The following is a 12,482-nucleotide window of genomic DNA, read 5'->3' on the forward strand; positions in this document are numbered from 1 at the left end:
ATTTCATGAGGAACAGGGCATCATTTGTAAAGAAAAAAAGAAAAAACAAAGAGAGAGAGAAACACAGTTTAAATAAACTGAATGATCTATCATTAGAATTAAGCAGATGAATAAAAACTGACTAAAAATACCAAGTAGATGGTAGAAAGGGGTAGAATTCCCTAGGTAAGACTGGAATTTTTTCTTTTTTCAAGGTAGGGTCTAACTGTAGCCCAGGCTGACCTGGAATTCACTATGGAGTCTCAGGGTGGCCTCGAACTCACAGTGATCCTCCTCCTTCTGCCTCTCTAGTGTTGGCATTAAAGGTGTGCGCCACCACGCCCAGCAAGACTGGAAATCTGAACAGAAATCTCTGGTGATAAACAGAGGCCCTGGTGCACCCATTTTCTCTCTCTCTCTCTCTTCCTCCCTTTCCATCTCTCTGTATCATTAATAAAAATATTAAAAAATAAATGAGTAATTTTTATCAGACTGACATGCTACCTACTGTGCTAATGAGGCTCCTATAATTTTTAATTAATCACTTTACATTTATTATTATTTCACATAATTACGTTAAAGATACCAGTTACATCTGAATGTGAATTAGTTCACAAATACAACTTTCACAATACATTTTGTATTGTAAATGTATTAGATAAAGTACCTCATGAAAACACCCTTGCAAATTTACCTAAGACTTCACTGTAACTTAAATACAGCCTCATAATTAAGATTTCAGGCAAGTTATTATCCAACCATTATTTTAAGGGGCTGTCTTGAGTTCAATATCAATGTATTTAGAAGAATGCTTCCCTTCCCCACGTTGGAGGTGAAACATTTACATGAGCAATCAATTACAAAGTTAAGACACATCATACTTCAAACAGCCATTTCCATTTACAACAAAACCATTAGAATTTTGGAGTGATATTAACTTTTGGCTGTTTGTTAAGAATTTATCTCTATATAAAAACCAGAGGGCTGGAGAGATGGCTTAGCGGTTAAGCGCTTGCCTGTGAAGCCTAAGGACCCCGGTTCGAGGCTCGGTTCCCCAGGTCCCACGTTAGCCAGATGCACAAGGGGGCGCACGCGTCTGGAGTTCGTTTGCAGAGGCTGGAAGCCCTGGCGCGCCCATTCTCTCTCTCTCCCTCAATCTGTCTTTCTCTGTGTCTGTCGCTCTCAAATAATTAAATAAAAATTAAAAAAAAAAAAAACCAGAAGCCAACATGTCACACTGAGAGGCATTACCATGACCTAGAAAGAAAATATTCAGTGTCTGGTAAAAAATTTTCACAAAGTGATAAGAATATAAAATAAAATTTATATAAGAATATGTTTTGACTTTTTAAACAGCAACAGCGATGGATAATCCTGAAATCAGTAGCCAGATGTTATAAGCACATTCCCTGGAGCCCACCATTGCTAGGCAACTAGGTCTGTGGACAAGATCAACACACAGGCAGCTGCGGGAGACTGGTGTACCACACAACATGGCTGCATGATCGGATCTTCTCCTGTGTGATCACCCGCAGAGTTGCCACCACACCTGTGCTGTTACTGTATCATACATGTTGCTCATTGTAATAATTAATATAAATGTGTCAATACTGAAAGGTCCAATGGACCAGACCTGACTGTAGGTTGTACAAACTAGGCTTCTACCTCCTAAATTAGAATGTGCAAAAAAAATAAACAAGTCAAATTTGTAAGAAAAATTAAGATGCAAGCACACAGCTGAAAAATATATGCCACATCAAGTCCTCAGTGGGGAAGTAAATTGGTCTTAATCAAGTTTCCCGTCTTTTAGTCTAGAATCTAACCCAGGGCTGGCATGCTTAAGGCACTTGCCTGAGAAGCCTAAGGACCCAGGTTCGATTTCCCAGTACCCACGTAAGCCAGATGTACAGGTGGCGTAGGCATCTGGAGTTCGTTTTGCAGTGGCGAGAGGCCCTGGTTCATCTGTTCTCCCCCTCTCTCTTTCTCTCTCAAATAAAAAAAACAAACAAGAATCTATCCCAAGGAGTAGATTGTAAGACATGAGAGAAAATCAAGCTGCCAGTTTCCTCTCTACTGGCTCGTTTTCAAACAGAGCCAAATAAGCTGAAGAAGAAATGCCATCAAGTCTTGCCAGCTGTGAGCCCTGTGAGCCACAGTACTGACCTTACAGGGAGGAGTGAGTGTCCCCTAGTGTTACAGTGGCATGGCCACTATGGAGGTAACCAACTGCTTCCTGGTCGGATTCAAAGCTCACAGCACAGAAGAGAATTCAAATCTAGCACTGTAGCCTGGTAAAAAGCCCGTGGTGAGGAAAGGCAGAGGGTCTATGGAGCAACTGCTACTGATGTTCCAAATGGATGTAATATGCGCATCACATTGTCTTTCAGGGCTGCAGAGATGGCTTAGTGGTTAAGGCACTTGCCTGCAAAGCCAAAGGACCTAGGTTTGATTCCTTGGGACCCAAGTAAGCCAGATGCACAGGTGGCACATGCGTCTGGAGTTCATGTGCAGCAGCTGGAGGCCCTGGCGTGCCCATTCTTGACCTGACTCCCCTGTCTGCTTCTTCTCTCAAATGAATAAATAAAAATTAAAGAAATATATTTTTTAAAAGTGTCTTCTAAATATTTGTGTTGATGTCCATAGATGTGTGCTGCTTTTAGCACTGGTCAGACAGAGAAGCTTCTTTTTTTTTTTTTTTTTTTTGCAATGGTTCATGGTAACTGCAAAGACTCATAACTGGCCAAAGTTCTGAGGATAAGCAAGTGTTGGATGCTCAGCCATAAGTGGAACATCTCTATCACCCTGCCCATGACTCAGGGGACATCACAGAGGTGGGCGGAGAGAATGTAAGAGCCAGAGGAAGGGGTGGAGTGTTGTGCAACGCTTTTCTCTGGGCACGGCACGGCCTCTGCACTCTTGAACTCTCTATCGCTGTGTCTACCTACACAATATTGGGGCCCCTCAACATTCCTTCATGGAGTGGGGAGGGGCTCATGAGACTCCAGCCTTCCCTGAGGAGCTACAGGTTGCGGGGGGGGGGGGGAGGAGGAGAGACATTTTTCTGCAGTGGCGTAGTCATTGGTAAATTGTACATGTTACTATAAATAACCTCATATTCCTATAGGCAACACACACACACACACACACACACACACACACACACACACACAGGACATGAAAATGCAACAGGGCCTAGTTAGGAAGAGAAAGGGAACCAATGACAGCAGGAAATGGCCAAGAGCAGTGGGGGGCAGAGACGACCTCAGTACCTGATATACACAGATAAAACCGTTACAATGAAACCCACTGTTACGTATGTATGTATGTATGTATGTATGTATGTATGTATCCTAATAAAAACTAAAAACAAAATGGAACTCAAGGAAGTCATGTTAATTTCAGATTAAGATAGTTACACTAACTCTCCCAAGAAAGTTGCAATTTCTAATAGTGAAAACACTGGAAGTCCTTAAATTTCACTAATAGCAAAAAAAAAAAAAGGGGGGGGATATAAACGTACAATGACATTTAAAACGTTGAGGTTGGGCTGGAGAGATGGCTTAGCGGTTAAGCGCTTGCCTGTGAAGCCTAACGACCCCTGTTCAAGGCTCGGTTCCCCAGGTCCCACGTTAGCCAGATGCACAAGGGGGCGCACGTGTCTGGAGTTCATTTGCAGTGGCTGGAGGCCCTGGCGCACCCATTCTCTCTCTCCCTCTCTCAAATAAATAAATAAACAAATAAAATATATTTTAAAAATGTGAAAGGCCTCTACAATGAAAATTCTAAGGTACTGAAAAAGAAAAAGAAATTAAAGAAGACATCAGACAATGGAGAGTCATTTTATATCTGGGATTAGCAGAATTAATATGGTTGATATGACTATATTACCAAAAATAATCTACAGATTCAATACAATTCTTATGAAAATTCCAATGCCATTCTCAAAGGGAGGGGAAAAAAAAACCCATCAACAATTCATGTGGAAGCGCATACTACCACACCACAGCCAAAGAAAGCCCAAGCAGAAGGCCACTGCCGAAGGCACCACCACACCCGACCTCAATTGTACTGCAGAACCTGAGACAAAGGCACCACGACACCTGCACGAAAGCCGAGATTCAGACCAAGCACACAGAGGGCCCAGAAATAAACCCATCCAGCTATGACTGTCTAATCTTCAACAAAGGCATTAAAACATACACTACAAAAAAGCTTATTCAACAGATGGTGCTTGTGAAAGCTGATAGCCACCTGCAGGAGAATGAAATTAGATTCACACCTCTTACCCTGCACAAAAAACAACTCAAAATGGATCAAAGACCTAAATTTACAATGAAAACAATGCAATTGCTAGAAGAAACATAGGAAATAAAGTTGCAGGTGCAGGAGAACTCAGCCATGTTCGGTGGCGCCAGTAATCTCTCAGGACACAGAAACCATTATTCCACCTTTACAAAATGGACTTTATAAAATCAATTTGAGAAAGATACAAACGCCTTTTAATTTACAAATTATGTTTCTCCTTAAAAATGGATGAAGGCTTTTCTGTTGGAATATAAAACTTTTTTTTTTTTTTTTTTCCGAGGAAGGGTCTCATTCTAGCCCACACTGACCAGGAATTCACTATGGAGTCTCAGGGTGGCCTCCACCCTCACAGCAATCCTCCTACCTCTGCCTCCCAAGTGCTGGGACAAAAGGCATGCGCCAACATGCCCAGCAGAATATGAAACTTTTAAAGATGATTTGCATGGAATTCTATCTATCCCAGTTTCTTTTGCATGGATAGAACATACCAAGTATTTTCCATGAACACCTTCATCAACAGTTTTCTCCTAGAGACAAAGACACTAACTCTGTAATCACCAGTGGCTTTACCTCTGACAATATCATCTCCACCTAAAATGCATAATTCATGAAAGCTGGCTTATATGTACACACTTTTTTTTTTTTTTTTTTTTTTTTTTTTGGTTTTTCGAGGTAGGATCTCACTCTAGCCCAGGCTGACCTGGAATTCACTAAGGAGTCTCAGGGTGGCCTCGAACTCACAGCAAGCCTCCTACCTCTGCCTCCCAAATGCTGGGATTAAAGGCGTGTGCCACCACGCCAGGCTTATGTACACACTTTTGAATTATTTTATTTTGGTAGACAACAAAATCAAGCTGTGGCGGACTGGAGGGATGGCTTAGTGGTTAAGGTGTTTGCCTGCAAAGCCAAAGGACTCAGGTTCAATTCCCCAGGATCCACGTTAGCCAGATGCACACGGGGGCCTGTTCTCTCTCTCTCTCCCCGCCTCTTTCTCTGTCAAATAAATAAATAAATATTTTAAAAATCAAGATGTGTGGGGCTGGAGAGATGGCTTAGCGGTTAAGTGCTGGCCTGTGAAGCCTAAAGACTCTGGTTCGAGGCTCGCTTCCCCAGGTCCCACGTTAGCCAGATGCACAAGGGGGCGCACGCGTCTGGAGTTCGTTTGCAGAGGCTGGAAGCCCTGGCGCGCCCATTCTCTCTCTCTCCCTCTATCTGTCTTTCTCTCTGTGTCTGTCGCTCTCAAATAAATAAATAAAAATATAAAAAAAAAATCAAGATGTGGCAATAATAGTGGGAGACTGTGAGCATCAGGCTGAGCATTCTTTAACTTGACGAAAGAATCACAGAGACTCCACAGACGCTTGCGGTTGCCCACCCCCAATAATTTCCCTTTTAAAATGCATCACAAGGTCACTCTCGCTGTCCCATTTTCAGTGTCCTGGGCTCACACTGCATATGGTGCCCCTGACAATGGCTTTGGAACATAACTTGGGAAAGTTTCCAATTCGCTGTTTATCTTGGCAAGTGACCAAAGTGAAGTAAAACGAATCTCTTTGGGAAAGGTTTTCGAAAGTAAATGATTATGCTAGCCGCCACACAAGCCTCCCACAAAACCAGAGTCACATCTTCCTATTCATGCTGGCCCACGTAGGTTACACTTAATGTATTCGGAATCAACATCTTCTATCCTTCTTGCACAATTAAAGGTATCTGACAATTTATCTCTAAGATTATACATGCAATCTACTAAAGTGACAAAACTATCCATGCACGTAATCAGTAATGGGCATTCAAGCAGCTCATCTTTATTAAAATGAGGTAGCAATGCTCCCCCACAGAGATAATAAGCAGTTTTTAGTTGCACTGGTGATAACAATTCTCACAGTACCCTGAGGGATAAAAGCAGGAAAAAAAAAAAACAAAACCTGTGTGGGGGCCTGATGTAGGTCAGGCAATAAAAAGAAAGAGTACCCAATAAACTAAGCAAGAGGTAATATAATTTTAAGGGAGCTGGTTCCAGATGGATTAAAAACCAGGATCTTAAAGAAATCTGTAACCCATCCTGTGCTGATTAGAAGCCAATGAAGTACATGGGGGGGGTCTAAATTAACTTTTCTTATTTTTATAATAAGAAGATTTTGTTGAAATTCAGTTTGTATTAATCTGTCCTATAGAAGACAACAGCAATTCTTCCACCCCGAGTATTTGAAGCTGAAATAAAACAGCAAGAGAAGCAAATGCGAAATAAAAATGCAGCGGACTTTGTGAACGCTCAGACATACCTTGTATTTCAAACACAACATCGGCAAGCATTGGCTTATTAAGAAAAAACTTGAGGGAAGTACTATAGAACCACAGAGGTTTTCTGGCTTGGTAGGTCTTGCAATTCCTTAGGCAGTTAATCTATTTGAAGAGAAAGAAAAAAAGAAACACAAATACAAGGGGGAAAGATGTTTAAGATGCTTGGATAACACTTTATACGCTCACCTGAGAATGTGGAAAACAGCAAACTGAAAAACGATGGTTACCTCCTGCTCACATCTGTAAAGGGAGCTCACCCTCAAGGCCCTCTGCCAATGAGCAGCAGCAGCAGCAGACCATTTGGCAGAGCGGGAATTGGCTATGTGGCAACTTCAATCAAGCTGTGGGATTCTGAATCCCCATGAGCCTCTGATGGCAGCCAGGTGCGGCAGCCCTAAGTCCGTGGATGCCTATGTACAATGCATTTCACGCAGACAATCTACTTTGTTCATTAGAAGGGATGTACACAGGCAGACATACCCAGTGCACATCTGGAGTCCTACCAGCCTTATTATGCAGGACCCTGGGGGGGGGGGGCGGCAGTGTGTGTGTGTGTGAGAGAGAGAGATTGGGAATATTTCCCCTTAGGACACTATCCTTTTATTGGCTAGTAGGGTCATCACTTTCTCATTGTGAATAAGCATCAAAAAAAAAAAAAAAATCTGCCAGGCGTGGTGGCACATGCCTTTAATCCCAGCACTCGGGAGGCAGAGGTAGGAGGATTGCCAGGAGTTCGAGGCTACCCTGAGACTCCATAGTGAATTCCAAGTCAGCCTGGGCTAGAGTGAGACCCTACCTTGAAAAACCACAAAAAAAAAAAAAAAAAAAATCTGAGAGTGCCAAATTTTCATTTAATTGCCAGTTTTCTAACTCTCTCTTTCCCATGTATAGGAGAGCCTACTGGAACCCACAGTATCTGGTCTGGTGTTCCTGACATGTCCCTGGACAAGGTGGCCTATTGGTCACAGCTGTGGCCCCTGGGGCACTGCCTTTGCCTGGCTCGGGCAGGCTCCCTAACCTTGTGGATCATTGTTGGGGGTCTGTCCAGGCATCATCTTGTTCCAGTCCTAGAAGCTGGGGGGCAGACTCCACCCACTGTCTTCCATCTGTTTCTTTTCTCTTTTCTCTAATTTCTTTACAATGAACACTTAAAAGCCTGAACAATGTTTTCAAGTTGAGTTGCCCAAAAGATAAAGCAACGAGGCATTTTAAATACCAGGATTTGTTGGGACTGTAATACTGTAATCTTTTTATTAAAATGTATTTTATTTATTTATTTGAGAAAGAAAGAGGTGGGGGAGGGGGTAATGGGCACGCCAGAGCCTCCAGCCAATGCAAACAAACTCCAGACACATGCTCCCCCTTGTGCATCTAGCTTACGTGGGTCCTGGAGAATGGAACCGGGATCCTTTGGCTTTGCAGGCAAATGCCTTAACTGCTAAGCCATCCCTTCAGCCCAGGACTAATCTTATAGCCCCTCATTTTGAATGATTTAGTTGTCATTTTGATTGAAATCTGATTATCTTATTCATTGCTGGTGGCTCTACCAAGTTCCCTGGCTGTACCTCAGAATCTCGTCTTCCTCAACAGGGCTTCCTTCATGGCCAGTTAAGGACATCAGAAAGCTCTAACCCTAAGAAACCACACACCCATCCTTGGCAGGAAGAAGAATAAATGGCATGTAGTTCCCACCCTGTATTCATGTACAATGGAGGCAAGTTTTCAATGTTCTATCCTTCCTCACGGACGACAGGGAGAAACCCCACCGCCACATGGTATCACGGCAAGGCAGAGCCACATAAATCCTGGTCCTCCATCCTCAGATCATAGATATATTTTGCCACAACCACCTGGACGAAATGGAGGATGGGCTGCAAATGATTACCACTAGAGGAGAGGGAGGGATGGCCAAAACCCATGGCGGAATCAGACAGCAAGCAAGGGCATAAAGCATCTGCTTTACGTATGAGTTTAAAGAAAGCCCTGAATTACCCAGAACCTCAACAATCACTTACAGCCAACTCAGAATTTAATGTCACCTTTCTGAGTCTCGACGGTGACATTTCTAAGGTGTATCCAATAAATAGAGAGGACTTTAGCCAAGGAAAGCATGGAGGAAGGGTGAAAGAACTCTTGCCGCAGGCTGGAGAGATGGCTTAGTGGTTGAGCGCTCGCCTGTGAAGCCTAAGGACCCCGGATCGAGGCTCGATTCCCCAGGACCCACGTTAGCCAGATGCACAAGGGGGGGCAGCATGTGTCTGGAGTTCATTTGCAGTGGCTGGAGGCCCTGGCGCGCCCATTTTCTCTCTCTATCTCTGCCTCTTTCTCTCTGTCTGTCGCTCTAAAATAAGAACAAAAAAATTAAAAAAAAAAAAAAAAAGAACTCTCGCCTCCTCATGTGCAAGGGAGGAAGCTTGGTTCACTGTCATGGAATCAGACGGCCTAATCTTTCCACTCCTAGTAGGAACTGGGTGCCATTCTCAGTACTTAAAGCAATCAGTGCAGAATTAGATGCAATTAAAGATACAGGTTTGGGGCAAGAGAGATGGCTTAGCAGTCAAGGCATTTGCCTGCAAAGCCAAAGGATCCTGGTTTGATTCTCCAGGACCTACATAAGCCAGATGCACAAGGAGGCGCGTGTGTCTGGAGTTCATCTGCAATGGCTGGATGCCCTGGCATGCCCATTCTCTCTCTCTCTCTCTCCCCTCCTTCTCTCCCTCTCTCTGTCTCTAACAAATAAATAAATCTAAAAAAAAAAAAAAAAAAGATACAGGTTTGGAATAACAACAAAACTCTGCACTTAGAAGTTATTAATCTGTACACTGGGAGCATTACGTAGACATGCACTATGCATGAATGAGGTGCATGCATATGTAGAGAGAGATAAAAAGACGAGAATGAGAATATGAATCTCTACCCACAAATCCCTTTGTTGATTTTTATTGAAAGGGAAAGAAACAAGTGGACAAAGTTCGGTGAGAATGCAGAGGTAGATGATACGCATTTTCCCTGGCCTGTAAGTGTGTTAACTAGCGTGTTTTGATAAGTACAATATAAATATATGTGCATGTTTGTGGGAAGGAGTATTTATTGCATGCAGGAGGGCTGCCATTGTGCTGCATACTGTAAGACTGGATAGCTCATGGACACCTGCTGTGTGAAGTTACTGAAATAAAAGGTTGTGTCTCTTGCTTCTGTTTCTGAAAAACTAGCGTAAGCCATGTGTGGCAACACACACATACAATCCCAGCACTTGGGAGAGGCTGATGTGGGAGGATCACAGCTTTGAACTAGCTTGGGTTACAGGATCTGGAGGCAGCTTAAGCTATGTGACGCGTTCTTGCCTTCAAAAATCAAACAAGAAAGCTAGCATAGTTTGTAAAATGTTAGTTAAGTGGGCTGTAGAAGTGATAAGGTCGTCTATATAAAAAAACTAAAGAAAAAAATCTTCTTTCTTATATTTAAAGCAAATCTATAGTTCTGTTAAGCATTGCACGCGACTTACCTTGTAATCTACTGTAGCCAATTTGCTTACCACAGAATCTGAAATAAAATAAACTAGCTAAATTGTGCAATGTAATTGTCTTAATTTTTTTAAAAATCTACTTTTAAAGCTTTTACACACTATACAATCTAAATTCCACTTATTTCTGGCAATACCAAGCCTATAATTTTATAACCTTGAGCCCAGTTTATAATTTTGAATCAATCTGAACTTGAGAAAAATCTTTAATTGTCCATGTAGGTAAACACATTTCTTGGAACTCCTTAAAAAGCCACACAGAGGAACTGCTGTGCTCCCCAAAACTATTTAAATTCTGCGGTGTAAGCAAGCAGCCCCTCCAAGCAGCTTGACTACAGCTGGACAACCAAACAGCCACACATTTCTGACGTAACTGTTGTATTCCCAAAGCTCCTGTGAGCATTCCAGAAGACAGAACTCACAAATGAACATGTTAAAGACATGACTCATACATATTTTAATTCTTACATAAATTAAGACTTCAGTGAGAACTACATATGTTTCTGGTTAAAATATTTAAATGAAAAAAATGTATGTAAAGAAAACATGTATTTGTGAATTATTTAGCTTCTCTAACAACACAATATGATATTCAAAGTATACCAGTTAGAGTTCTGAGTCAAAAAATTAATTTACCTTCCCTGGTGTTTTTAAGATGCATTTGACTTTCTCAATTACATTGGAAACATCTCCTGAATCTTTTAACTTTTTCCTGATGTTATCTTCCAGTTCTTCCCACTGAAAAGCACCTGTAACAAATTATGACATATAAGATTTTAAGAACAGGGAATACAAAACAAAAATTAAGTCCTTGGGCTTAGATATGACTCAGTGGATAAAAGGGCTTGCCGCTCAAACCTGACAACCTGAGTTCAGATCGACAGAACTTACACAAAAGTTGTAACTGCATCGGAAATTCTAGCACTCTTAGGGCAAGATAGAAAGCAGAAAGACAGGAAAATTCTGGAAGCTTCTGGGCCAGAGAGCAGTGAACAAAGAGACACTGCCTCAAAGTGGAAAGTGAAAGTGAGAACTAACACTCAAAAAGTTATATCATATGGCGGGGCGTGGTGGTGCACGCCTTTAATCCCAGCACTCGGGAGGCAGAGGTAGGAGGACCGCCATGAGTTCGAGGCCACCCTGAGACTCCAAAGGTCAGCCGGGGCTACAGTGAAACCCTACCTTGGAAAACCAAAAAAAAAAGTTATCATTTGACCTTCACACATGCTGTGCCAAAAGCAAGTTTACACACAGAGATTTTCTATAGCAAACATTTATACTTAGAGGATATATTTAACAGTGCTGACTTTATTTATTTGAGAAGAAAGGCGGGGGGGGGGAGGAGAATGTGGGTACACTATGGCCTCCAGCCACTGCAAATGAATGCCAGATGCATGTGCCACTTTGTGCACCTAGCTATATGTGGGTACTGGGGAATTGAATCCAGGTGCTTAGACTTTGCAGGCAAGTGTCTTAACTGCTAAGCCACCTCTCCAGCCCCAACATTGACATTTTTTTGTTTGAGGTAGGGTTTCACTCTATCCCAGGCTGACCTGGAATTCACTATGTAGTCTCAGGGTGGCCTCGAACTCACGCTGATCCTCCTACCTCTGCCTCTGGAGTGCTGGGATTAAAGGCATGCACCACCATGCCCGGCTAACATTGACATTTTAAACACATCAATTTACCTTTCCCTAAAACCTGAATTCTCCTTACATAGTAAGGAGCCAGTGATATACCAACATGGACCAGAATATAAGTTTCTGTATCAAGTGGTCTAACATCCAAGTTATCTATTTGCTCAGAGAGAGAAGGCAGATGTGGCCTTCCCCAAGGTAGAATGACATCATACTAACCATGATGAACAAGTAAGTACGGCCACCTAGGGTGGCACAGCAGAAATTAAAGGCTCTCAGAGGCAGACACTGCTGAGGTCAGCATAGGTCGCTTGGCCAGCAACTCTACAAAACCAACCTGAGGAAGGCAGTAGCTAGATAACTTCCTGATATTCTAGGTGACTCCAGCACTGCACCCAAACCACCCAGTCCTGTCCCTCTCCCGACCGCCTCTGGCCCAGCCCGTTTCAAAGCATTCATTTCCTAGGTTCCCTTCACATCTGCCTCTTACCCTGTGTCAACCTTGCTCTTTGAATCTGTTCTGTAGTCAGCAAAAGTTCACCTTTTCCGGGCTGGGAACATGGCTCGGTGGTTACTGGTACTTGCTTGCAAAGCTTGCTGGCCTGGATGCATTTCCCTAGCACCCATGTGAAGCCAGATGCAAAAAGTGGCACAGGCATCTGGTGTTCATTTGCAAAGAGCCCCCGATGTACCCACAACTGCGCACATACGTGCATGCATGCAAGTACATTTTTGCT

The 12,482-nt window shown here is 42.8% G+C and overlaps 1 protein-coding gene across 3 annotated transcripts in view; it reads right to left on the reverse strand.

Moving 5' to 3' along the window:
* The window catches only part of Rhobtb3 (Rho related BTB domain containing 3), a 60,796-nt gene that overhangs the window by 12,230 nt on the left and 36,084 nt on the right, over positions 1-12,482 (reverse strand). For all 3 annotated transcript variants that reach the window (XM_045133265.1, XM_045133264.1, XM_045133266.1), the window contains exons 7-8: positions 10,745-10,857; positions 6,567-6,687 (exon numbers count right to left, since the gene is read on the reverse strand). In XM_045133265.1, the coding sequence (XP_044989200.1) occupies positions 6,567-6,687; positions 10,745-10,857 (234 nt within the window). The remainder of the gene's footprint in view (positions 1-6,566; positions 6,688-10,744; positions 10,858-12,482) is intronic.

Source organism: Jaculus jaculus, chromosome 14, assembly GCF_020740685.1.
Source record: "Jaculus jaculus isolate mJacJac1 chromosome 14, mJacJac1.mat.Y.cur, whole genome shotgun sequence".
In the NCBI taxonomy this organism is placed as follows: Eukaryota; Metazoa; Chordata; class Mammalia; order Rodentia; family Dipodidae; genus Jaculus; species Jaculus jaculus.